At 39.3% G+C, this 27068-nt stretch overlaps 1 protein-coding gene across 1 annotated transcript in view; it reads left to right on the top strand.

The window, feature by feature from the left end:
- The first annotated feature begins 9694 nt into the window (after window positions 1-9694).
- LOC124863452 (ras-related protein Rab-26-like) overlaps window positions 9695-27068 on the top strand; it is a 73084-nt gene continuing 55710 nt past the window's right edge. Inside the window, exons 1-2 of the mRNA XM_047357825.1 lie at window positions 9695-10300; window positions 12520-12630. Coding sequence (XP_047213781.1) covers window positions 10115-10300; window positions 12520-12630 — 297 coding nt within the window. The 5' untranslated portion in view covers window positions 9695-10114. The remainder of the gene's footprint in view (window positions 10301-12519; window positions 12631-27068) is intronic.

Here is a 27068-nt window from a genome sequence, read left to right as displayed (position 1 = left end):
AATAATGCAATGCCATGTGATACAATGTACAATACAGAATGATTGAATATATATAATGATATAATTTATTTTTCATCTGATAAAATACAACATTATATGATTTATTCTGATAAAATATAATTCAATGTAATCAAACAATAGTAATACAATGCAATATAATATGATACGATACGATATGATATGATATGGTCAGCATGATACAACATGTAACAATACAATATTACACAATACAAGATGATGTGATACAAAACAATCCAAGTTATACTATATGATATAACATTATTCTGTACAATGCGATAAATGATGTGATACAGCAAAATGCTATATATTTTGCATGACCCCTAAAATAGTGCAGAGACACATAACACTGCCCGTTCAGCCTGTGGAGACATTACTTACAATTTTGAATGTGAGGACAAATTTATTTCTGAAGCAAATATGTTTGTATTTTGAGGTTTTAGTATATTTTGTTGTATATGAGAACATAAAATGTTCACTGTGTTCCAGCTGAAAGGAATAATTTTGAAACTACTAGATCCCTGGATTGTGGGTACTCTTCTGATGAATTTCCCAATCTTTCTAAGCTACTCAAACCTTTAAAATAAGAATTTGTTTCTCATGTAGAAATGTCGAGCCACTTTCTATATGAAAAACTTTCCTTTCTTCATATATACTTGCATGTGAAGTTTTCATTTTGGACAGTCCCTTGACGTTTTAACTGAGATGGTAACAGCTTTCGATTTTCCAACAGATAAATAAACTTATGTAATGCAAATGGTTAACAAGCTAATGTTTTTTAAATCTAATACAATAATTTTAAAGTCTTTTTAATATACAACAAACAACTCTTTTCTCTCTGTCTCAAAGATGCTCTGTGTTTTTCTCTTGGTAACGCCTCAGTGAGTGAATGTGTGCCTGGCAGTGCCAGTCTGCTCTCGCCAAGGCTTGACAAACAGGGGTGAAGCCTGGCAGGATGCCCCCTGGTGCCCCCACCTCCCCACACGCCACAGTCGGTCCAAAGGCAGCTGAAAAAGAGAGCCGCCAAGAGATCAACAGTTGCTCTGACTTTAGTTAAGCAACTGGCCAGGCTGCTGCACACCAACCAGTGCACACTTGGGGCACCTGACCCTGGGTAAACTGACAAATGCCTTGGCTTTGGGTGTGCCTGCAGAATGATGTGACCCTGAGGCCTTGATGACCTTTCTGCATTGGGTCTGCACACGCAGCCACATCAGGGCACTTACAGCCAAACGCTGTCTGTCTCATTTAAAAAGTCATAACACTAAATTACTTTTACATTTAAACCATCCTTTCCTAGTTGTTTGAGTTGGCATAATATGATCAAAAACATCTCTAAGGATGCTAGTGTTTCAGCTATTATGTGGAAGTGTTTGGATGACTTGTTGACTGTTGTTTTACAGTTCACAGCAATTCACAGAATCTTTTATTATGTTTGCTGCTTTATTGGTTTTAACAAAGAGCAGCCTCACCAACCTTATTTGATTTCTCTGAACTGGCTCCACAGTTTGCATTCATAGACCTGTTTATAGTTTTATAGTGCCATGTATTTCAACAGAGACATTTAAAAGTACATAGATGCAGATGGCACACTGACTATATGTCACAATTTTCCTATGTATGTTGCGGCCATTGGGAATGTTTAACTCATTTCTGCAAGGCTGTTAATTTCCCTGAAACCAAGAATGGATTCCGGTGACCCTTTCCTATATTCCCTCCAAAATGCCCAGCTGTTGCTTCAGTTGACAGCTGCTTTGGGGGCAGACCGAATCTCAGCTGTCGATGGGGCGCTATGAGTGGGGGTTGGTGGAGTCTGAAATTTGGATTCTCTTAAAACCAGTGACACTTCGATCTTCGGCTCTGCATGACGTTGGGTGGAGTGTGGTAAGATGCTGACAGGCAGCAGATTTGGAGACAGAAAGGTGTGTGTGTTTACTACCAGGCCCCTCGGTATAGAGAACTGTGCGCAAGAAGAGATATAAAGTCAACTTCAACGTGGTGATGATTAAGCTCATAATGAGGAGAGGAATAGCCACAAAGTTTTAATGTAAACTAATATGCAACCTCATTGGAATCAGCTGAAATACTCTTCAGATTCTGTAATTAGCTAATGAAGTTTAACAGGCACAAATGGCTCTGTTGTTTTTTATTTGACAAAACTAAACCTTTACATAATCTTTAACCTATGATTTCCTAGATCTTAATGAGCCTGAGATTTACAGTGCTATGCAAAGATGTTCAACCCCCTTGAACTTTCTCATGTATTGAGATAAAAAAATTGAGAGATTAATTGATTATAATCTGTAATTAATTAATCTAATTAATCTCTTTTTTTTAATCTCATGTAAAAATAGCTGAGAAAAGCCCTCAACTTTATTTTGATTTAGATTAATTACATTCTTTTGGCTGATCAAAAGATTGATATATAACAAAAGGGACTTATAAAGCATTTATTGTTTTTGACATGAACAGATGCAGTACTTTCCATTTACATTCTGCTGTATTTGAGACTAGTCCCAACTGCTACCTGCAACCTTCAGTTTTGAGCACCGAAGAGGAAAGGATATTGCTATGTTCTTTAAAGAATCTGTTCCACTTTTGATTTCCTCATTTTCACAGAAAAGCACAGTGGAGGGCAATAATTTTGTTTCTTCCCCTTCATAAATTGATTCTCTTGTTCATAGTGTTACTTCATCATTGCGTGGTGCATTAGACAATGCAGCCCCCTTGAAAAAGAAGGTAATTATTCATAGGAGCCTAGCTCCATGGTTTAATTCATAGCTGCGTACTTTAAAGCACAATGTTAGAAAATTGAAGAGAAAATGGCGCTCTACACACCTAGAGGATTCCTACTTAATCTGGAAAAATAGCCTACTGTTGTATAAAAAGACACTTCGCCAGAACAGCTTATTTCTCATCATTAATAGAAGAGAACAAGAATAATCCTAGGTTTCTCTTTAGTACAGTTGCTAAACTTACATAGAGTCATAGCTCTGTTGAGCCATCAATTCCCTTAGCTCTTAGCAGCCATGACTTTCTTCCAAAATAAAATTGATTCCAAAATAAAATTGATTCTATTAAAAAGAAAATCTTTGACATACTCCCGAAGATGATTACTTCATCCTCAGCAAGTGAGACAACATTGGAAATAACTGCAGAACCTGATTTGTGTTTGGACTGTTTTGATCCTGTGGAGCTTCCTGAGTTATCAGAAATATTAGCTTCATCTAAACCTTCAACTTGTATGTTAGACCAAATCCCAACAAAATTATTTAAGGAAATGTTCCCTCTGATTACCAGCCCATTTTAGATATGATTAATTTATCTTTAGCAAATGGATATGTACCACAAGTTTTTAAGTTAGCTGTAATTAAACCTTTACTTAAGAAACCTTCACTTGATCGAGATAACTTGAAAAATTACAGACCTATATCCAATCTTCCATTCTTATCTAAAATTCTTGAGAAAATAGTTGCTAATCAAATGTGAGCATTTACACAGCAATGACCTGTTTGAAGAGTTTCAGTCAGGCACTGAAACAGCTCTGCTGAAAGTCACTAATGATATTCTTATGGCCTTAGATAATGGACTTGTGTCTGTACTGGTTCTGTTAGATCTCAGTGGTGCATTTGATACCGTCCATCAGAATATTCTCTTAGAAAGGCTGGAATATGCTGTAGGGATCAGGGGAACAGCGCTAGGCTGGTTTAAATCTTATTTATCTGACAGATTCCAGTTTGTTCATGTTAATGATAAATCATCTTTAAACTCCAGGGTTAATTGTGGAGTACCACAGGGTTCAGTACTTGGGCCAATTCTCTTTACTATATATATGCTTCCAATAGGTCAAATTATCAGGCAGCATAGAATAAATTTTCACTGTTACGCTGATGATACTCAGCTTTATTTATCCATAAATCCTGATGAGCCCAACCAGTTAGATAGACTACAAGCATGTCTTGAAGACATAAAAACTTGGATGACTTTAAATTTTCTGCTTCTAAATTCAGACAATACAGAAGTTGTCGTCTTTGGACTGGAGTCTTTAAAAAAGAAACTGCTTAGTCAATCACTTAACCTGGATGGCATTAAAGTGACCTCCGATAATAAAGTAAAAAACCTTGGTGTTATTTTTGACCAGGACATGTCATTTAAATCCCATATTAAGCATATTTCTAGGATTTCCTTCTTTCACCTCCGGAACATTGCCAAAAATAGAAATATCCTATCCAGGAGTGACGCTGAAAAACTAGTCCATGCATTTGTTACTTCAAGGCTGGACTATTGTAATTCTTTACTATCAGGATGTCCACAAAATGCAGTTAAAAGCCTTCAGCTGATTCAAAATGCTGCAGCAAGAGTTCTGATGAAAATTAAAAAGAGAGATCATATTTCTCCTATTTTAGCTTCCCTTCATTGGCTCCCTGTTAAATCCAGAATAGAGTTTAAATTTTCCTCCTCACATATAAAGCCCTTAATGATTTAGCTCCATCATACATCAGAGATCTGATTGTTCCATATGTTCCTAACAGAGCACTTCGTTCTCAGACTGCAGGTTTACTGGTGGTTCCTAGAGTCTCTAGAAGTAGAATGGGAGGCAGAACCTTTAGTTATCAGGCTCCTCTCCTGTAGAACCAGCTCCCGGTTTTGGTCCGTGAGGCAGACACCCTGTCTACTTTTAAGGCTAGGCTTAAAACTTTCCTTTTTAATAAAGCTTATAGCTAGAGGGGTTTAGGTTATCCTGAAATATCTTCCTTATTTGTTACCTCCAACTTCTTCCCTCCCTGTTGGATGGAGTAAGGGGGAGTCAGGTTTAGCCTAAACCGGCTCAGTTATGGTTGAGGTGCAAACACACCCTCCATTTCTGCTACCTGTATGACTCCCTCTCTTTTCCAATGGTTATAATCAATCTGACGGAGAGAGGTATCCCAATCGTTGTGGTTTTTAGTATAACAAAGGCCATCAGTGGGCTCTAGATGGACAAACTGTCTACTTTTAAGGCTAGGCTTAAAACTTTGCTTTTTGATAAAGCTTGTAGTTAGAGTGGCTTAGGTTATCCTGAGCTATCTCTGTAGTTATGCTGCTATAGGCTTAGGCTGCTGGAGGACATAATGACCACTTTCACCCTCTTCGCTACATTCTCACACTACTCTCCAATTCTGCATTATTTGCTGTTATTTCAGCTTTTAACTTTATGTTCTCCCTCTTTTCTCTTCCTAGAAGCTACAACTGGCCTGACTCTGTGTCTACCTGTGACACCTTTCTGGAGAGGGGCATCATCCAAGCTTCTGCTGGCAACAACTTAATGCTCACCCTCTACCGATGATCCACATGGCCCTGTCTTTCAGTGTTTAACCCTTTCTCTCTCCTAGACATGGCAATTGACTGAGCTTTTACTGTGACTAACTCTATGTGCTCTCTTTCAAACTCTATCCTTGAAAACTGGCTCAGAGTTTATCTGTTCATTCTTTCTAGGTGAAACGACTAAAGGAGCTACATCCATTAACATTTACTTTTCCTTCCCATAGAAAGTACCCCTGGATCAGTGCTTCTTTGTTCTCTTTGTGTCTCTGCTCTGTTCTCTCAAACCTCCAGTCGGTCGTGGCAGATGGCCGCTCACACTGAGCCTGATTCTGCTGGAGGTTTCTTCCTGTTAAAAGGGAGTTTTTCCTCTCCACTGTTGCTACATGCATGCTCAGTATGAGGGATTGCTGCAAAGTCAACGCCAGTGACTGTCCACTGTCTCTACATGCTCATCCAGGTGGAGTGAATGCTGCAAGTCACTGACTGGATGCAATCTGCTGGGTTTCCTTAGATAGAAAAATGTTTTATCCAATTTGAATAAATAACTGAATCTGACTGCACCGTTCAATGGTTAAGATTAATTGGAATGTATGTATCTGACTTTTGTGAATGTTGTGAATTGGCGCTATATAAATAAACTGAATTGAATTGAACTGAACTGAATTTAGAAAAAAATAAATAAACAAACATAAAACATCAAGTGCATATTACGTGCTTTAAGTCAACAAATCAAAAAACAGAATGCTGAACAATACAAGCATTGAACACTAAACTTGTAGCTTTTGTTCTGCTTCAAATATAAAATAGATAAAACAGACTCATCAATCAGTGCTGTAAGTTTGCACAAAAGAAATAACATTTTTCATCAACACAAAATAAAATACTGAAATAACATCAAGCAATCACTTCTAGCAGGCTGCAGAGGACAAAACAGCTACCTCTTGCCTCTTATTTCCTCTTCTTCAGCCAGTCTCTGAGACAGACCAGTTTGGTCACATTTTCGGGGAGCAAGGCTGCCCTTTTCTTCTGTACTATGTGGCCTGCGAGGCTAAACAGTCTCTCACAGATGACAAAAACCAAGCAGCACTACAGAGCAAGAGATGTACCCAGCAGCTTAGTCACATATCTGCACAGGTGCATTAATTTGCAAAATAAACTTAGCTGAATATTTAATCTTACTGGTTTGTTATTTAATTGTCCCAATACGAAACTACATTATGTTCTTTCGTTTACACATGCGACAGTAGTTTATTTTATTAAAGCGGACTGGTCTTTATTTGGGCTTACCTGCATGGTTCGAGTGGGACCTCCAGTTTGTGCAGTTTCCCCCACTCATCTTCAGTTGGCATGACCAATTGTGGTTGTTCTGTTGGTCCAACCTAGCCTGGCAAGTCTCTCAGTTGCGTAAGAGGCGTGAGACCATTGGGATTGTGGAATTCCACCTGGTAGGTACATCTTGCATACGTTGCTCACTCTTCTTGTTGCTGGTTAAGTTCTGTGGTACTTGCAGAGCTTTGTGTAAAATGGCCAACAATTCTGCAGCACTTTGCAAGTACACCGGCAAACCCACTGCTATCGAGGCAGATGGTGATGGTCCTCTGGTGAATATGAGCATTGCAGGCGATGTGCTCATATGGAAGGGCTCTCATAGCAGCCGGCATGTTTGCGGCGCTGTCTGTACCAAATCCACCATTGATACAGAGAGCGCCGCAAACATGCTGACTCCTCAATTTTCACGACTCCTATATGCAACTCACGGCTCCTCATCTATGACCTTGCCCTCTGAACTACAATGGGAGCCTATGCTAAACAAGCCTAAACCCAATGGCAGCCAATCACTGTCCATTTCAAGATGTGACTGACTACCCAAACAAATCAAGGACAAGAAAACTAAATTAGAGATTAAAAATTACATTAACGTAATTAAAATGCATGATGCACTAAATATGACTGTAACTAATTAATTGCAATTAACTGGGATTTTTGGGTCACATTTGTATTCACCCCAGATGCCCCTAAACAAAATCCAGTACAACCAGTTGCCTCTTAAATTCAATTAGTTAGTAAAGAAGTCCATCTGTGGTAATATAATCTCATCATAAATCCAGCTGTTTTCTGAAGGCATTGGAGATTTGTTAAAGAACGTTAGTGAACAAATTGTCGTGAACCGACATCTCTGGTTTTGTTGTGGTCTTGTGTTTTCTATTAGTTTGGAATTTCTCTAAGTTTTTTAGTAGTTTATTTTCTATTATTTGTTATGGTTTTCTTATGACTATTATTATATTTGTTGTATTCTAGTTCTCTTGTCTTTCTTGTAGTTTCTAGTTTAGTTTCCCTTTTAGTATATCTGTGTTTATTTATGTTTAAATAGTTGTTCACCTGCGCTCTTTGTTTACCTGTTTATTTCCTCTGTTCCTTCTCATCCTGGTTCCCTTTTTGTGGTTTAAGTTTTGTTTATCTTCGGTCAGAGTTCCTTTATGGGTTCTTTGTTAATTATTAGGTTTTGATGTTTCTTCTATTCCCTCTAGTTTCTCGGTTTACTTTAGTTAATGATTATTCTAGGTTCTTATGTCTCTTTTGGTTTATTATCTTCGTCCATAGTTTTGCTTAGTTTCCTTGAGCTTTGTTATTTAAAGTTTTGTTTTTGTAGTCAGGTTCTTTGGTTATGTTCCTATCTAGTTTCCCTCATGTTTTGTTTCTAGCCTTGTCACCTTAGCAACTATTCACATTCCCTCAGTTCTCTACTACCTGGTCCACACCTGTTTTCCATTCTCCTCTGATTACCTGCCTCTGTTTCTCATTGGTTCGTACCTCACTCTCCTCTGTTTATAAGCTCTCTGGTTTTGATTGTTCTTTGCTGGATCTTACTGTTCGAATCTCCGTTACTACTCCGTTCACTACCTTCGTCTTAGTGCTATGCTTATCATCTGCCTGCAGAGTCAACTAGTGTAAGTTTTGGATTTTGGTCTATGTTTTTGTACCTGCAGTGCTTTGCTTCGTTTTGGATTATTCTTTGAATAAAGAAGAAGGCTCCTTTAAACATGCTGCTGCCTAGCTCTTGTCTGCACGTTGGTTACTCTAAACCACAGAACGCGTCACAAACAACATGTCGACCAAGACCAAGGAACCAAGGAACACAGCAGGGAGAAAGTTGTGAAGAGGTTTAGAGTTAAACTTCTCTACAACTTTCTGATCAGCTTACAAAAAATTGACTGAGCATTAAATATCTCATGAAGCACTGTTCAATCATCTGAAAATGGAGGGTGGAGGTATGCCACAACTGGAAGCCTATAAAGACATGGACGTCTGCCTAAACGGACAGGTCAGGCAAGGGAAGCATTTATCAGAGAAGCAGGCAAGAGGCTCATTGTGGAGGAGGTACAGAGATCAGAGTTCAGGTGGTAGAATTTGTTTACAGAATTACTCTTGGTCTTGCACACACACTTTATGGAAGAATGGTCAGAGAATAGCCCGAAGAAGTCCTGCTAAAACTTTGACACAAGATGTGTAGGGAGCAAAGCAAACATGTTGGAGAATGAAACTTTTGTGGTTGACATGTTTTTGTCTTCATGGTATTGGTGTTTGTAATGAAGCAAAATGTGAAACACTTCGAGAGGTGTAAATATGTTTGCAAAAGACTGTAAGTGAACCCTGCATGGAATATAGTATACAGAGAGGAACGTTTAGAAGGTAATCAACTGACTTTATTGTAGCTTTATGTTATTGCTCTAGTTGCACTTTGCTTTGGAAAATGACAAAATGTTTTTTAGTTCTTGTAAAACATATATTCAGTCTTGCCATACACTTAAATCGCCACATTTGACAACTCTAAACATACTTTGCGACTGCAGTATGATCATGTAATTTTCTATTATACATTAGTGTAGCTACCTCTTGTGGCGTTTTCTTGAAATCGCAGTAAACATGCTCCACAGGTGGCAAATGTGTTTCAGTTGTTTTCTCCTAATTAATCGTTAATAAATACTAACGACTATTATTCCTCCTATTAGCCAGTTTTTTTGTTTGTTTTGTTTTTGTTTTTGTAGTATGTCGACATCCTTGCCGTGAACTTCCAAAATTAAGCAGCTGATGGCTTAATACAATTTCTAAAAGAGGCTGTTTAAAACTTTTCATTCCATAGAAAAGAGGAATGCAAGCACATATAGATTTTAAAATCTAAATATTAAATGTGGAATGTAATTAGGTTTTCAAAGTAATAGATTACTTGCAGTTTATTTTGATTTTTATAGATATCACTCTTAAATTAAAACACCGGCTACAAGCAAAGAGAGCATTTCAGCACCAAGGACAGTGATGCATTGTTTCAGCAATGTCATCAATCAGTGTCATTGATGATATGTAGACTCCAGTGTTTCTATCCTAACCGGCACATCTCTTAACTCTAAGCGTGTTCTGGGTTTCAATTTTAACCAGTTGTTTTCAGTTTTGATGTGCCGTGAAGGTGAAGTTTTCTGCTGCATCACATGTGCTCGTTGCTGCAAATGCGCTCAGCGCCGAAGCTGCTGTCCTGAAACCAGAAGGAGCAGGAACCTGCAGAAGAAGCAGCCAGGGTGCGCTGCGTTTTCACTCCTACTTTGAAAAGCAGCGAATTGTGAACAAACATGCGTTCAACGCACAGGTGAACGAACTGATTCAACTTCTGCACTGCTGCAACTTTTCACATCCCATTTCGCGTGGATTTGGTTGTTTTTTTGTGGGGGTGGGGGTTTGGGTTGTAGTTTGAGATTGCCGAGAGAGATAACGCGGTAGTTTAAACCTTTTTGGGAAAGCGATGTCTCGCAAGAAGGCAGCCAAAGGCAAAGCCACAAACAGCAGCCCGTCAGCTGGCTACCCCACCGGGAAAGGCTCCGGAAAAACTGCGAGGAGCAGCTCGAGCATTGTTCAGATGAACGGCGTAGTCCATCCCATCAGACCCTCCATCAGCAACAGCAACGAGTTTTATGACATCGCTTTCAAGGTAAGGAACAACGGTAGCTCGGGTAAGAGCAAATTACTTTATGTCAGTCATTTTGATGAAAAGAAAAAAGGGTGAGGGACAATTTAATAACACTGGGGTGTCGACTTCATCAGACAAGTCTACACTTTTTTCTCATAAATATTAAATGTTGTTGAACTGACTAATATTTACACGATATAATTTCCTGTTTTGATTATCGAAAATTTTAAAATGGATAAAATATAGCAAGAAAATGTTTTTGTCATTCGGATTATACAACTAGTTTTGCCCTCCAGGTTGTGTACACAATAAGTAAGTGTTGCATGGTTTCATGCTCAGAGCACGTATGTGAGTGGAAAGCTGCCACTTCACAGGAACACAAACTCAGATTCACACCCACAGATTATCATTGTCTGCCTTAGAAACGCTTTAAGTCTGCCACCTACTTTGTGTTTTTGAAGCCACAGTTTGAAGCAAGTGCAACAATGTCCTTGTTTTGCTTGTTTACAAAGTACTGTGCCTTGCGAACCTATTCATACCAATTAAACCTTTCCACATTAAGTCTAAAACCACGGACTTTGGTGTATTGTATTTGGCCTTTTATGTGAATGACCAACATAAAGTAGAGCATATGTGTAATGCTGAAGGAAATGATACATGGTTTTCACTTTTTTTTTTCAAAATAAAAATCTGAAAATTGTGGTTTGCATACAGTACAGACCAAAAGTTTGGACACACCTTCTCATTCAAGGAGTTGTCTTTATTTTCATGACTATGAATATTGTAGCTTCACACTGAAGGCATCAAAACTATGAATTAACATGTGGAATTATATACTGAACAAAAAAGTGTGAAACAACTGAAAATATGTCTTATATTCTAGGTTCTTCAAAGTAGGCACCATTTCAGGTGACGACCTCTTGAAGCTCATCAACAGAATGCCAAGAGTGTGCAGAGCAGTAATCAAAGCAAAAGGTGGCTACTTTGAAGAACCTAGAATATAAGACATATTTTCAGTTGTTTCAAAATTTTTTTTTCAATATATAATTCCACATGTGTTAATTCATAGTTTTGATGCCTCCAGTGTGAAACTACAATATTCATAGTCATGAAAATGAAGAAAACTCTTTGAATGAGAAGGTGTGTCCAAACTTTTGGTCTGTACTGTATGTGTTTAGTCCCGCTGAATCAGTTCCTTGGAAAACCTTATTTTGATTATATTTCAGTAGCAGATGAAAGCATCTGCACAGCATAACACTGCTATCACCATGTTTCGTCTCTCTGAAGCCTTCACAGAACAGCTAAATTAATTAAAAGAGAGTCAATTCCACACAGGTGGGCTCTGTGACTTCTGAATGAAAATGGCTCCACTGGATTTTATTTAGGGCTATCAGCTTAAAGGGGAGTGAATACATGCACATGCCACTTTTAAGATTTTAATTGTAAAAAACTTTGCATGATTTTCCTTCTGTTTTCTTATATTGTACTACTTTGTGTGGGTTTGTTACAAGATCCAAATAAACTATGATGACCTTTCCAGTTGTAACCTGTTAAAAGTGGAGTTAAAGGGGAGGAATGCTGTTCCAAGGCACTGTATGTCTCTTTGTTACCATTGTCCTGGTACCATCAGTCCTGGTCACTGATGGATCTGATTAAAATTACACAAATATTAAAAATAATAAAAGCACTGGTTAAAAATAGCACAACACAATAACAATACCAAAGGGTGAGATTTGCACCTGCTTCTATAGCTGTGCATCTGCTGAGTGACCCTGTTCTTTGCATCCATTCACTCTGCTTCCTCTGTCTTTCATCTCGTGTCTGCATCCTCTCTGGACCCAGGAGCCACTTTTGATATCCATATCTGGGTCCCACAGTCCCTCAGCTAACCTGATAACTGTAATCACATAAAACCTTTAATCCAATCACTGCTCTGAATAAAACCATGTGCAAAGAAGCACAGTAATGTATGTTTGTTCTACATGCAAGAACACACTCACAGGAAGGATGTAAGAACATCCACTGGTCACAGACTTGGTCATGTTTGCCCTCTACACTGACCAAACACAGAAATACAGAGGAACTGCAGCCTTTTCATGCCCATATGTAGGATTGTCTTCTCTTTTTTGACTGGATATATTTATTATTATTTATTATTATTCAGTGGAGTGGCTCAACACTTGCCACTAATTGTCAGTCCTTCGAAGATGACTTTTCGGCTTATGTGTTTTATCGTGCAGGTTATGCTTGTTGGAGACTCCGGTGTTGGGAAAACCTGTCTACTTGTCCGTTTCAAAGACGGGGCTTTCCTTGCCGGCAGCTTCATCTCCACTGTGGGAATCGACTTTAGGGTGAGTTCGAATCAATGGGCCGAGAAAGCAATCACAAATTCCCCCACAAGCAATACATGTGCTTTCATATTTTTCATGTTTAGCACCCTTAGTGAAACAGGGCCAGTGTCTAATAGGATTCTTTTTAGAGCCATTCTGTGTCTTTAAAGCCCAAGAGCTTTGAGTATTTCCTGTGCCAGAAGATAGATATTGATTTCTTAAATTAGTTTGACATGTTTTAGTTTTCCAGCCTATTTGGGTGATTATGGTGTCTATCATGTACCAGTTTTGTGGACATTGATGGGCAGCTAGGAGAGAATGGGTCCATTTTTTATGAGACTTAAAAAGAAATCAATACATCATAAATTGCATCTGTTTTTATTTCATTAACTGAAATGCCCAAGGATAAGCATTCTCATTCACACACAAACATCAGCTCATCTCCATAAATTAGAATATCATTTATCATAAAAAAGTTAATTTCTCACATGTTATTCAGTTTATTCAGTTCCAAAAGTAAAACTTATACACTAGTTAGATTCCTCAATACATTTGAAGGGTTATTTCTGTTAATTCTGATAAATTTAGCTTGCTGCAAATTAAAACCCAGATTTCAGTTTCTTGGAAATTTTGAATACATAAGATCAATGAAAAGTGATTAAACACAGAAATCTTTTGTGGCCTATACAATTATTGGGGAGCTTTCTGACTTGCAGACAGAAAGGTAGGAATTGCTAAAGAGCATGGCAGCTCATAATGAGCTGTTTGCAATGATTAATGAAACTTAACTGGAAGGAAAAAGTGTGGTAAAAAAAAAATACAAAAGCAACAGGGATAATTGCACCCTTTAGATGATTATGAAGCAAAGCCAACTTAAAAGTTTGAAGGGGGATTCACACGTCATGGGCTGCAGCTGGACTTCCATGCTCACCACATATAGACGTATCCAGGACATAGGCTATGGATTGTCGCATTCCTGGTGTTAAGCCACTCCTGTGCAAGAAGGAACTAAAGAGAAAGAGAACTGGAATGCTGTTCAGTTGTCCAAGGTCCTCTTTTGAAATAAGTTTTACATTTCATTTAGAAATCAAAGTCCCAAAGTCTGGAGGAAGAGGGGAGAGGGGCAGAATCCAAGCTGCTTGAGGTCCAGTGTGACATTTCTACAGTCAGTGATAATTTGAGGGACCGTGTGTTTCACCAGTGTTGGTCATCTGTATTTTATCAAGTCCAAAGTCCAAGCAGCCATCCAGCAGGATATTTTACAGCACTTAATAGTTCACTTTGCTGACAAGCTTTATGGAGATGCTGGTTTTATTTTCCAGCAGAACTTGGCACCTATCCATACTGCATTAAATACTAATACCTGCTTTAATGACCATGTTATCGCTGCGCTTGACTGGCCAACAAGCATGCCTGACCATATAGGGAATCCACAGGTTATTGTCAAAAGAAAGATTAAAGACACCAGAGACAACAATGCGAAAGAGCTGAAGATGGCTATTAAAGCAACTTGGGCTTCCTTACCGTCTCCACAGGCTGATCCATGTCACGCCACATTGATGAAGTAATTTATCCAAAAGACTAAGCTATAATTATAACAATGAATCGAAATAAATGCTTGAAATATAACACTATAGTGTAGTGAATCTGTTTAATAAACTGTTTCCTTTTTTGGAGTGCATTTATAAAGCAAATTAACTTTTCAGTGGTATTATAATTATTGAGAGCCACCTGTAGTGGATTTTATCTGTCCCATGAAAATACATTGTATTGCTATCCTAAAGGCAATCCCTTCTTCTGTGGATTTATTGCTACACCCTCTGACTGATTTAGCTTCACAGATTTAGGCTTGCACTATTATTATTCTGTCCAGTTTGTACATTTTTTAATTATTTTAAAACTGCCCTACTCATATATTTATTTAAATCGGAGGATGGTATTCTCATTACCTCTACAGTATTATTTATTATGCCCTTACTGTCTTTTTGATTCTTATCATAATCCTTATTTTTACCTTATCTGCATACTTCATTTGCCTTTCTGGTAGACCTGAATATTCCCATTGAAGAACAATGAAAGATATCTCTATTCAATTCTATTCTGATTTACAGTTTAATAGAAAAAAACTGCATAAGAGTTGAGAGTGCACAATAATAGATATCATCTTGTCAGGCTCCACTTTATTCACATTGCAATCTGAAAAGTCATCAGCTGCAGACTAATGACTTTGCCTCTGGGGCCATTGACCAATATCTCTGCGCTCCTTGTGCCGGCAGCAGAAATCCTCATGATAGATGGAAAAAGACTTCCTGTTGCATGCATTGGTCATTCTTTTAATCTAAAATGTGGGGAATAAAATACTTAAAGAAAAAAGCTAAAAAAAAGATTGAACTTGTCAGCACATTACTGCTGGTTTTAAAACTAAATATTTCCAACTACACATGATTGGTTACAAATGGAAACCAAATTGCTTCCTATATCAAGAAACTAAAAACATAAAAAACAATCCTGCATCTACAGTTGGTTTGTTGTAGTATTTTGGCCCATTTTTGGTGACTGTGGCTCAGTGTGGATAAGCGGTCATTTGGCAATTTGTTGATAGAGAATTCGAATCCAGTTCCCCTCCACCACATGTTGAAGCATCTTTGGGCAAGATACTGACGCCCATGTTGCCCACCAATCTGTGAATCGGTCTGTGAATGAGCGAATGTCACTGTAGTGCAAAAACTGTCTGAATGGTCAAAAGACTAAAAGAAGCTATAGAAATGCAATTTACATTGTGTAAAAAGTACGATTTTTTTTTCTTTGCCCATTTCTCTTTGGTGCTTTTCAAAATGAAAAAAGACAAATATACCATTTAGATTAGACCAATGCGCCTTCATCTTCATAGGTAAGAAAACTGCTACATAAAATAGCTCCTTGTTCTAACTGGCTTGCATTTTCAGTCATAATGTCAGTGATTTAAAACTATTAGATCTGTGAATACTACATGGAAACCTCTCCTGTTCTACAATCACAAACATGAAAATGTGAATTTAGTTAAATTAGAGTCTTAAACTAGAACCATGTGCTTAGGTCAGATTAGACATGTCAAACACTCTCACTGACTTGTTTAAAAAAAGGAAACATATGTGGAAAAGCACCCTGGTATGGTATCATAAAATTATCTTCATTGGGTCATTCATATGGAAAGACCCTAAACATATGGCCAAGTCAATACAAATAGGATTCACAAAAAATCCAATCAACCTTCTTTGATTGCCTTCTCATGCTCCAGACTCAGAGGTCAACTGCACAATAGGCCACATCTGTTTTAAAGGCACAATGGAGACCTATATTAACAAGTTTATTTTAAGTAGCAGTATGTACCATTTTATGACATCTGATGGGAAAAATCAAAATTGCTACCCACTTACTACCCATTAATTACTAACTGTAAATTTATAGAATAAACTACCACAACATGTTTTAGAGGAGGCATCTGGGAGTATTTGGAGTTATAGACCCTCAGAAATCTAACTTTTTGTAAACACATTACATACTCTCATTAGACTGAGCTGAAATAATCATACAGTTGACCTTCCTTAGATTTTTAAGCAATGTGGTGTGTTTCTGACCATGAAGTAGTTATAAAGATGTTTATTTAGAGGTGTGTCAATGCATGTCATATAATGCAATTTAAAGTAATGATCTTTTTTCTGCCACTGTTGTTTAGAATGCAATATGCTTTAAAATTGACACATTATTTTTATTATTTTTCCTTCAAAGGAGTGCTTGTCAGTCAATGTTGAGCACAAACTAGCTCCATACAGTTATCTTCATTTCAAAAGATATTTTACTCTGAAATAAAAAACAAATAGTGCAATCTTTTGTTTTTAATGGTCACCTAATGACATGTGGCAAACAATGAGCAGTTGTCTATGAGCTAAGCTCTCAAACTGACTCAGAAGAGAGTGGGTAAAATGATGGACTAACAGATTAAGGGCACAGAGCCATCAGAGAAGATGTGTTTCAGCCAAATGCTAATTTTCCAGGAAACATTGTTTGTTATGTCTCCATGGACCTACTGTAGAGACACTCCAGATAACTTATTTTGCTTGCTTGCCAAGTTGTTTCTGAATCCAGAGATGAACCTCAAGATGTCCAGACTGTACTTTCCATTCAGTGAGGCTTTCCAAATGAGTTTTGTAGAACCTCATAGTCTCACAGGCTGGGAGATTCTGTCAGGTGAGGAAGACAGAACATGGTTGCAGCCAGTGCCAACAAACCCTCCAGCTGACAGAGAAAGGGCCTAGAACTGACAGACCCTAAAGCAGAAACCCAACTTAGTTCTAATAAAGTAATCAGCAATCTGATGAAATCATAGGTGCTCTCTTGTACTGTTTTCTAAATGTGGTCGTTCTGCATGGAAATTAACAGACCAAAATACCTTCCTCCTGTTGAATTACTACAATTTATGTCTAATAAACATTTCCTTTAACCAACTGTTGATAGATGAAATGGAATTGGACTTTGAGCAAAAAGTTGATTTAGGTTTTAAAGTTTGGAAAGGTAAATTAAATCCAAGGTCCTTATACTCTGTTGAAGCACATTTGCCACCTGTTTCTGTTAAACTGCAGTATCTGAGCCCTGCGTGGCCCTATGTGTGGGTTGGATGTGTTTGTGGGAGGATGAGCAGTTGGTTTATTTACTTGTGTAACACCTGGCATAACACTCACACATTTAGGTCTATCCAAGGACACCAAAGGCCTTCATCAGCTCTCTCTCTCTGCCTGTGACATTTTCTACTAATGATGATAAAGTAAAAAACTCATAGCTCTTACTGCTTACTCTGCTCTTTTGTCTTTTTGGCTGATCATTTAATTGGAGTGTGGTACAGAACTGCTTTGCTCAAGGCTCCAGCTCTTGTATGCTCAGTTTTGGTAAATGGGTTTAATATTTCCACACAAGTTGAAAAGATCTCACTGAACTTATGAGGTATTTTTCGACCTGTTTTAGTTTACAACATTTACACAGAAGATGTTTTTGTTTCTTTTTCTTGGAGCGTCTACAGAGATTGTGTGACAGGGGGGTGATGGTTATTTTTAGGAAAGCCAGTTTTGAATGCTTTTGTTATTTGGAACGCAACACAATTATCTGCTTTGCACTGGGATTTCATCCGCTTCCCACTTCAAAGCTGCAGCAACCATGTTTCTGTCCTTTTTACTGTACTTTCATGTCATTTAAATCTCAGCATGTTATCAGAATTATAGAGCTGCTTTGGTGCACTGGTTTGCTTAACCTGAAGCAAATCTCAGTGCAGTTTTACATTTACATTTATATTTATAAAAATATTCCTTTGAATCTAATTATGGCAGAGGCAGTGGCAGTATATCAATGATAAGCGACTGTACATAAATGTTATGATATGAATGAAATTAATTACATGCAAATTCTTCTCTAAAGCTGCCTAATGTATCAAACATTGAGACAATGCTAATATTCTAGATATTATCTTTGGTTTCCAGAGAATGTGTAATTATGTTAATTTTATATTTCTCCAACCCACACCACCATACTACTGCATGTATAATATTAATTGGAACCGGTAGATAAAACAAGTTCAGTTATGACAGTAATTCACCTTTTTATCTTTCTTTTAAATTTGAAAGCACAAAACAATGATGTAAAATGAGTGATATAGCATAGGATTACATTTTCAAACTATATGAATAAGAATATGACAATTTTCAAAGAATTTATTTATATCATAAATTGCCATAGTAGCTGTGTTTTAGATCTGGGAGCAGACTTCACTGTTATGACCCTTAAAAAATGGCTCTGCTTCTACTTCAAACTCCTGTCCTAATTCTGGCATCCAAGAGTCTTAATTTGAAAATAACATAAGAAGACTTTGAAAAAAATTTTCAAAACTGAAGAGTAACTTGAAGAAACAAAGATCTATAGAAAATTAATTATGAAGAGCTTAGGAAAGATAGTAGAAATGCCAGAGAGATTTTAGACACTACTGTATTCTTTTTTGCTTGCCTTTCATGAAAACCACAAAAACAAATTATAGTTTTATCTAGATTTTTTTTTTACTTTCAGATTTGGTCAGACTCAAAAATAGGTCAGTGTTAAAAAAATTGGCTTTCAGGGATTCCATCAATAGTAGATCACATGACTTGTATGAAAGTAAAGAAATGTTTTTGTGAAAAAAACAGTCAGATATTACCTTAATGTTTACAAGCATTTTGTAAGTTGTTTTGTGATTGTGTCTTACCTAACTCAATAACCAATTGATGTTTTGTTGTTTTGTTCTTTTATAGTGACTGGGATTATCATTTATTTTCTAAAGGTCTGTAGCAACATAAAATCTTAAGCATTGAATTTGAAAATTAATTAATGACTAGGGTTATTACTGCGTGCTGCGCTGTGCTTTGGACTCTCCCATGGTTGGTTGTTCTGAGTTACATAGACAGCAGCAAACACAAGCAACCAATAAAGATTTAAATTTGTGCAAGTTTTTCAAGTTTTTTTCAAGTGTCACTGATTGACTGCATTCATATACCATTTAAAATAAAAAATATTTCTTATTTCTTTGCTTCCTTCTTCCTTTGTTTCAAATGAAACTATTTCAGGAAGCTTGTAATTGTGAATACTCAACTGAAGTAAAGTTGAAAACTACAATGCCATTAATTTTCCTGTTTAACACATAGAGGTTTGGTTTATGTGTGAATTTCCAAAAAGCCATGTCTGAATCAAATGCCACATCTTAATCTCAGTAATTATCCCTCCTGGATGGTGATATGTCACAAGAGCTCATCTAGTGTTGGCTCACAATTTATATCAAAATACCTAACCCTGCTTCATTAAATAACACATTTCCAGTCTTAACATGTCCATACAGGCTGGGTATACAAATGGGTCTTTGAAACACTGATTTACATGTTCAGAATTTAATGTTGAATGACCTAAATAATAATCTACAAAACTGAATTTCTAATATTATTGTTGTCATTCTTTCTTCTGCCTCTTCCTTCCTTTGTTCGGTTTTAGTCCCTTTCTGTATGCACTATCACTGCTTTTCTTCTTTGTCCTTGTAAATTGTGACTTGAAAATCAATCTTGGAGAACATCCTGACTTCTAAAAGGTCCCTGAAGGACAGAGTTTCAAGTAGTGAATTGGCTTGTCAGGGAAATACAAGCGACAGTGCAAAGGTGTATCACTTCGAAAAGACTTATTGTTTTTGTCAAAGTCAAAAAATGTGCAGTGTTGTAACATAGCGCAGAAAAGATTGTTATACAGTGTTGTTAATTTGTCAGTGATCTTAATATTCTGCAAGCTTTGACAAAACAATATGCACGGTGATGCAGAGTAGCTACAAGTCATATTTTATTCATTAAGGTTTACCTCTGTCTCATAATGCTAAATATCTGTTCCTTTAGCTAAGTTATTTTCTTGCTTTGTCCAGCACCTTAACCAATACAAAGAACCTACAATCAACATCAATAAAAAAAACCTAATAAAAAATCAATAAAAAGGAGAAAAATAAAAAATTGTTTTCTTTTGTTCCACTGCTTCTGAACCACATGCAATTTTAAAATAGCATGCATGTATTATTTTAATAAAACTAATGCTTTGCTAATTCTATGTAATTTTCAAAGCCCTGATCCAGCATATTTGCATAATCATAGGTAAACCGATGCTAAATCAGCGAAAATGACCATAGAATATTAAATGAGTGTAAAAAAAAAAAAACATTTCAGTTTACTAAACAGAGACTTTAGCAGTGCCTAAAAAGTGGGGGGAAATCACTCAAATAGAAATTTTGTTAAAATTTCCAATCCAAGGAAGAATAGTTTCTGTTTTCAACAACACTCTGAAACCAAGGACTTATGTTGCATAACAAACCCTCCTTGGATGTTTAATGATTTACTGGGAACGCTTGTTGAAGTGGCCAGTTTATAAAACAGATTTATGAGAGATGAATCACATCGAGCATACTAACTGATGCCATTATGCTTGTACCTGGTGATACAAAGACAACCGTTCTTTGAATGGTTTACCTTTACAGCAGATGGACTGAGTAAGGTGCAGGGATAGCAATGGAAAAATAGTCAGCAGCTGTTTATTCTGGGATGTGCTAAACTATCACAGTTTATGAAAAATTAGCAATCATCTCAATAAAGGCGACAATAAAATAACGTTTAATACCCATTCGTTCGTTCGTCGTTCGTCGTTCGTTCGTTCGTCGTCTTCCGCTTATCCAGGACCGGGTCGCGGGGGCAGCAGACTCAGCAGAGACGCCCAGACGTCCCACTCTCCAGACACCTCCTCCAGCTCCTCCAGGGGGAGCCCAAGGCGTTCCCAGGCCAGCCGAGAGACATAGTCCCTCCAGCGTGTCCTGGGCCGTTCCCTGGGCCTCCTCCCGGTGGGACGTGCCTGGAACACCTCCCGAGGAAGGCGTCCAGGAGGCATCCGGTATAGATGCCCGAGCCACCTCAACTGGCTCCTCTCAATGTGGAGGAGCAGCGGCTCTACTCCGAGCTCCTCCCGGATGGCCGAGCTCCTCACCCTATCTCTAAGGGAGTGCCCGGCCACCCTACGGAGGAAGCTCATTTCAGCCGCTTGTATCCGTGATCTCGTTCTTTCGGTCATGACCCAAAGTTCATGGCCATAGGTGAGGGTAGGAACGTAGACCGACCAGTAAATTGAGAGCTTTGCTTTTCGGCTCAGCTCTCTCTTCACCACAACGGACCGGCACAGCGTCCCCATTACTGTGGCAGCTGCACCGATCCGTCTGTCGATCTCCCGCTCCATTCTTCCCTCACTCGTGAACAAGACCCCGAGATACTTAAACTCCTCCACTTGAGGCAGGAACTCCCCTCCAACCTGAAGAGGACAAGCCACCCTTTTCCGGTCGAGTACCATGGCCTCGGACTTGGAGGAGCTGATCCTCATCCCAGCCGCTTCACACTCGGCTGCGAACCGCCACAGCGCATGCTGTAGGTCTTGGCTAGAGGGGGCCAGCTGGACCACGTCATCCGCAAAAAGAAGAGACGAAATCCACTGGTCCCCAAACCAGACCCCCTCCGGCGCTTGGCTGCGTCTAGAAATCCTGTCCATAAAAGTTATGAACAGGACCAGCGACAAAGGGCAGCCCTGCCGGAGTCCAACATGCACTGGGAACAGGTCCGACTTAGTGCCAGCAATGCGGACCAAACTCCTGCTCCGCTCGTACAGGGACCGGATGGCCCCTAATAAAGGGCCCCCGATTCCATACTCCTGGAGCACCCCCCACAGGGCATCACGAGGGACACAGTCGAATGCCTTCTCCAGGTCCACAAAACACATGTGAACCGGTTGGGCAAACTCCCATGAACCCTCGAGCACCCTGTAGAGGGTATAGAGCTGGTCCAGTGTTCCACGGCTGGGACGAAAACCACACTGCTCCTCCTGAAGCCGAGGTTCGACTATCGGTCGGACTCTCCTCTCCAATACCCTGGCGTAGGCCTTACCAGGGAGGCTGAGGAGTGTGATCCCCCTGTAGTTGGAACACACCCTCCGGTCCCCCTTCTTTATAAGAAGGGGGACGCAATTTTGAAGAGGCGTGTCAACCATGACAGCCCTACAACATCCAGACACTTGAGGTACTCAGGGCGGATCTCATCCACCCCCGAAGCCTTGCCACCGCGGAGCTTTTTAACCACCTCGGTGACTTCAGCCTGGGTGATGAAAGAGTCCAACCCCGAGTCCCCAGCCTCTGTTTCCACCACGGAATGCGTGATGGCAGGATTGAGGAGATCCTCGAAGTACTCCTTCCACCGCCCGATAATGTCCTCAGTCGAGGTCAGCAGTCTCCCGCCCCCACTATAAACAGTGTTGGCAAAGCACTGCTTCCCCCTCCTGAGGCGCCGGACGGTTTGCCAGAATCGCTTCGAGGCCAACCGGTAGTCCTTCTCCATGGCCTCACCGAACTCTTCCCAGGCCCGAGTTTTTGCCTCTGCCACAGCCCAGGCCGCAGCACGCTTGGCCTCACGGTACCCGTCAGCCGCCTCAGGAGTCCCACAAGCCAACCACAGCCGATAGGACTCCTTCTTCAGCTTAACAGCATCCCTTACTGCCGGTGTCCACCACCGGGTTCTGGGATTGCCGCCACGACAGGCACCGCAGACCTTACGGCCGCAGCTATGGGCAGCAGCATCGACAATAGATGCAGAGAACATGGTCCACTCGGACTCTATGTCTCCAACATCCCCCGGGATCTGGTCGAAGCTCTCCCGGAGGTGGGAGTTGAATACATCCCTGGCCGAGGGCTCCGCCAGGCGTTCCCAGCAGACCCTCACTATGCGCTTGGGCCTGCCGAGTCTGTCCGGCTTTCTCCTCCTCCAGCGGATCCAACTCACCACCAGGTGATGATCAGTGGACAGCTCAGCCCCTCTCTTCACCCAAGTGTCCAAAACATGCGGCCGAAGGTCTGATGATACGACAACGTATTATCTATGGGTATTAAACGTAAACGTTGTTTGTTGACGTTTAATACCCATAGAAGATCAATTCCCTCTTCTCATTAAACTTGTTTATCTGACTCTGACCCTGCATGCCACTTGTTGAACTTTAACTAAAAGGCACACCTATGATGTATGTAAAGGCATATTTCTATTTTAATCACAACAGGGGAGTTTACCATGTAATATGCATCTCCCTTGATTCATATATCCTCTGATGTTGTTTTTGGCTGCACTTCGTATGTATGTGGGGGTAGGAGCTATGATTCAGGCAACCACTAAAACTTCCCGTGGTGTTTTTAAAAATTTCAAAATGCAATTAATTTCTCACTGTTGCAATAAATACAGCTTCTTCTTCCTGCATGAAAACACTCTGGGCAGTACATATGAAAAATTCTCACTGTTGTGTTTTAAAATCTGCTTTTAAATCAAGGCTTCTGTGGCTCAGGTGGTAGGAGTTTGTCCTGTAATTGGTGGGTTGCTGGTTTGAACCCCCACTCTGTCCATCTCAGCTGTTGTGTTCTTGGGCAAGACCTGACATGCCTGCTGATGGTGGTCAGAGGGCTCAGTGGTATAGCAGCCACTGTCAGTCTGCCACAGGGCAGCTGGGGCTTCATTGTAGGTTACCACTGTGAATGTGTGTTTGAATGGGTGAATGACTGATTGTAGTGAAAAGGACTTGATAAAGCACCATTTAAATCAACAGTTAACTCTGAAATAAATACCTGCTGTTATTACCATGTATTCCTATGCAACAGTAATTTTAATAAAGAAGTGATACAAAAAGAAATGGATATCTACTTTACACACAAATCATGACATGGAATACATGGGCTGCAAGTGTGGTTAAAACTATTTCCAACATGTTTTAAAGCACCTGTTGTGATCCTTAGTTTGTGTTTTTGGGGGTTTCTTTTATGTCTCTTTTTCCCTCATTTCTCTGCTGTTTATGTTCTCTAGTTGTTGCCATTTTAATTCATCCCTTGTGCAATAGTTTCTTAGTTTTTTTTTTACATCTTCTTTGTTCATTTAAATTATTTCTGTAAGATCTCTCTTAGATTTTTCCCCTGGGTGTTATTTGCTTCTCTATTCAGCTCCTCTGTGTTAATTAGTCTCCTACCCTCAGCTCCATCTGCCTCACCTGATTACTCTCACCTGCACTCTATGCCTTTCTCCACACTTCCCTTGGTATTTAAGCTTTCTTATTCTTTTTACCTACAGCTGGATTCTTCTGTTGTTATACGCAATATTTTGTTTCAAATCATGCCAGTTGTTATCCATCGTATTCCATGCCCTGTTCCTCTGGTGCAGTTCTGGAAGTTTGCCTTCGTTATTAAATATTCTCAGCTCTCCACCTCTTGTTTCTGCATGTGGGTCCAATTACCAACTAGCCATTACAGCGCCTTTCAATGAAAGTCCCAGCTGGGCTTTTATTAACTATTAAAGCTGTGTGTTAGATACAATTCAATTCAATTCAATTTTATTTATATAGTGCCAATTCACAACACATGTTGTCTCAAGGCACTTCACAAAGTCAGGTACATACATTCCAATTAATCTTAACCATTGAACAGCGCAGTCAGATTCAGTTATTTATTCAAATTGGATAAAAAGTTTTTCTGTCTAAGGAAACCTAGCAGATTGCATCCAGTCAGTGACTTGCAGCATTCCCTCCTCCTGGATGAGCTTGTAGAGACAGTGGACAGTCACTGGCGTTGACTTTGCAGCAATCCCTCATACTGAGCATGCATGTAGCAACAGTGGAGAGGAAAAACTCCCTTTTAACAGGAAGAAACCTCGAGCAGAACCAGGCTCAGTGTGAGCGGCCATCTGCCACGACCGACTGGGGGTTTGAGAGAACAGAGCAGAGACACAAAGAGAAAAAAGAAGCACTGATCCAGGAGTCCTTTCTATGGGAAGGAAAAGTAAATGTTAATGGATGTAGCTCCTTTAGTCGTTTCACCTAGAAAGAAAGAACAGATAAACTCTGAGCCAGTTTTCAAGGTTAGAGTCTGAAAGAGAGCACATAGAGTTAGTCACAGTAAAAGCTCAGTCAATTGCCATGTCTAGGAGAGAGAAAGGGTTAAACACTGAGAGACAGGGCCTTGTGGATCATCGGTAGAGGGGGAGCATTAAGTTGTTGCCAGCAGAAGCTTGGACAATGCCCCTCTCCAGAAAGGTGTCACAGGTAGACACAGAGTCAGGCCAGTTGTAGCTTCTAGGAAGAGAAAAGAGGGAGAACATAAAGTTAAAAACTGAAATAACAGCAAATAATGCAAAATTAGAGAGTAGTGTAAGAATGTAGCGAAGAGGGTGAAAGTGGTCATTATGTCCTCCAGCAGCCTAAGCCTATAGCAGCATAACTACAGAGATAGCTCAGGATAACTTAAGCCACTCTAACTACAAGCTTTATCAAAAAGCAAAGTTTTAAGCCTAGCCTTAAAAGTAGACAGTTTGTCCATCTAGAGCCCACTGACGGTCATTGTTATACTAAAAACCACAACAATTGGGATACCTCCCTCTGTCAGATTGACCATAACCATTGGAAAAGAGAGGGAGTCATACAGGTAGCAGAAATGGAGGGTGTGTTTGCACCTCAACCATAACTGAGAATCTGTAGGATTGGGAATCATTGCTGGTTCTTATCAAGCCTAAAATCTCATGCATATCTCATGAGTTTTTAAGTAAACTGTATTTAAATAACAATTCCATGGTTTCAATTTATCATAGTGCTTACACTAAAATTTAAAACATAATTGTATAACATGATCTACATAACTGATTTTATTTTAAAAGACTGCTGCTAAAATGATCTAAGATATTGATCATTACTATTCTAATATTTATTGGTAATGTCATTTATTATATTTGGTTATTGATTTAACATGCATTAGGTAAAAACAGAATAAGCACCAGTTAAATTTAGTTGAAGTCCTCATGCGCCTTTGAACCTTATTAACCTTTGTCCTGTTTATACAGGAAGACGGTTAATAACACTGGGATTATAACAAACTGATTTTAGTTGATTTATTGGTCAGGATGTCTGCTGAGGTTGCTAGCCTATGCATGAATTGTGTATATACCTAGTATATATAGTGCTGTTTCTACTGGATTAAAGAGACAAAACGAGATGACAATAACTGATTTAACTTCAAGGCAAATCTATCTTCATCACCTGATGAGGCAGGAGTTTGTTGTTTTTTTACATTTCAAACATTCTTATGGGCTGCACGGTGGTGCAGTTGGTAGCACTGTTGCCTTGGAGCAAGAAGGTCCTGGGTTCAATTCCTGTCCAGGGGTCTTTCTGCATGGAGTTTACATGTTTTCCCTGTGCATGTGTGGGTTCTCACTGGGTACTCCGGCTTCCTCCCACAGTCCAAAGACATGCCTGTTAGGTTAATTGGTCTCTCTAAATTGCCCTTAGGTGTATGACTAAGTGTGTGCATGGTTGTTTGTGTTTTGCCCTGTGATGGACTGGCGACCTGTCCAGGGTGTGCCCCACCTCTCGCCAATAGACTGCTGGAGATAGGCACCAGCTTCCCTGCGACCCACTATGGAATAAGCGGTAGAAAATGACTGACTGACATTCTTATTATATACAAACTTTAAATCCACCATGAGTTTCTGTTTGATGCCAACTTAATGTTTTAATTTAAACCACAGGCAAAATTTGAGTTGTTGAATTGATAAAAGAGGTGGCAAAACTGTGCAACACTTGTGATGTTTTTGTCCTTTCAGCTGAAACATGATCTGTGGATACCGATTTCATGCCTCACCTCTGACCCCATAATCCTCAGCACGTAATCGTTGGCACTGTCTTATTCACTGGAGTTGGTCACTTTGTTGTTTGATCAGCCTCCAGCAAACATGTTTTTTAGATAAATATTCCTATAATAGTATGGTCAAAAATCTCTGATTGTAGTAAACTGAAAATATGTTGTTTACCAGGTTTATTGTGAAAAATTAAAA

Source organism: Girardinichthys multiradiatus, chromosome X (assembly GCF_021462225.1).
Source record: "Girardinichthys multiradiatus isolate DD_20200921_A chromosome X, DD_fGirMul_XY1, whole genome shotgun sequence".
Classification (NCBI taxonomy): domain Eukaryota; kingdom Metazoa; phylum Chordata; class Actinopteri; order Cyprinodontiformes; family Goodeidae; genus Girardinichthys; species Girardinichthys multiradiatus.
The sequence above is the reverse complement of the archived record's forward strand: the minus strand, read 5'-3'. Positions and strand labels throughout refer to the sequence as shown.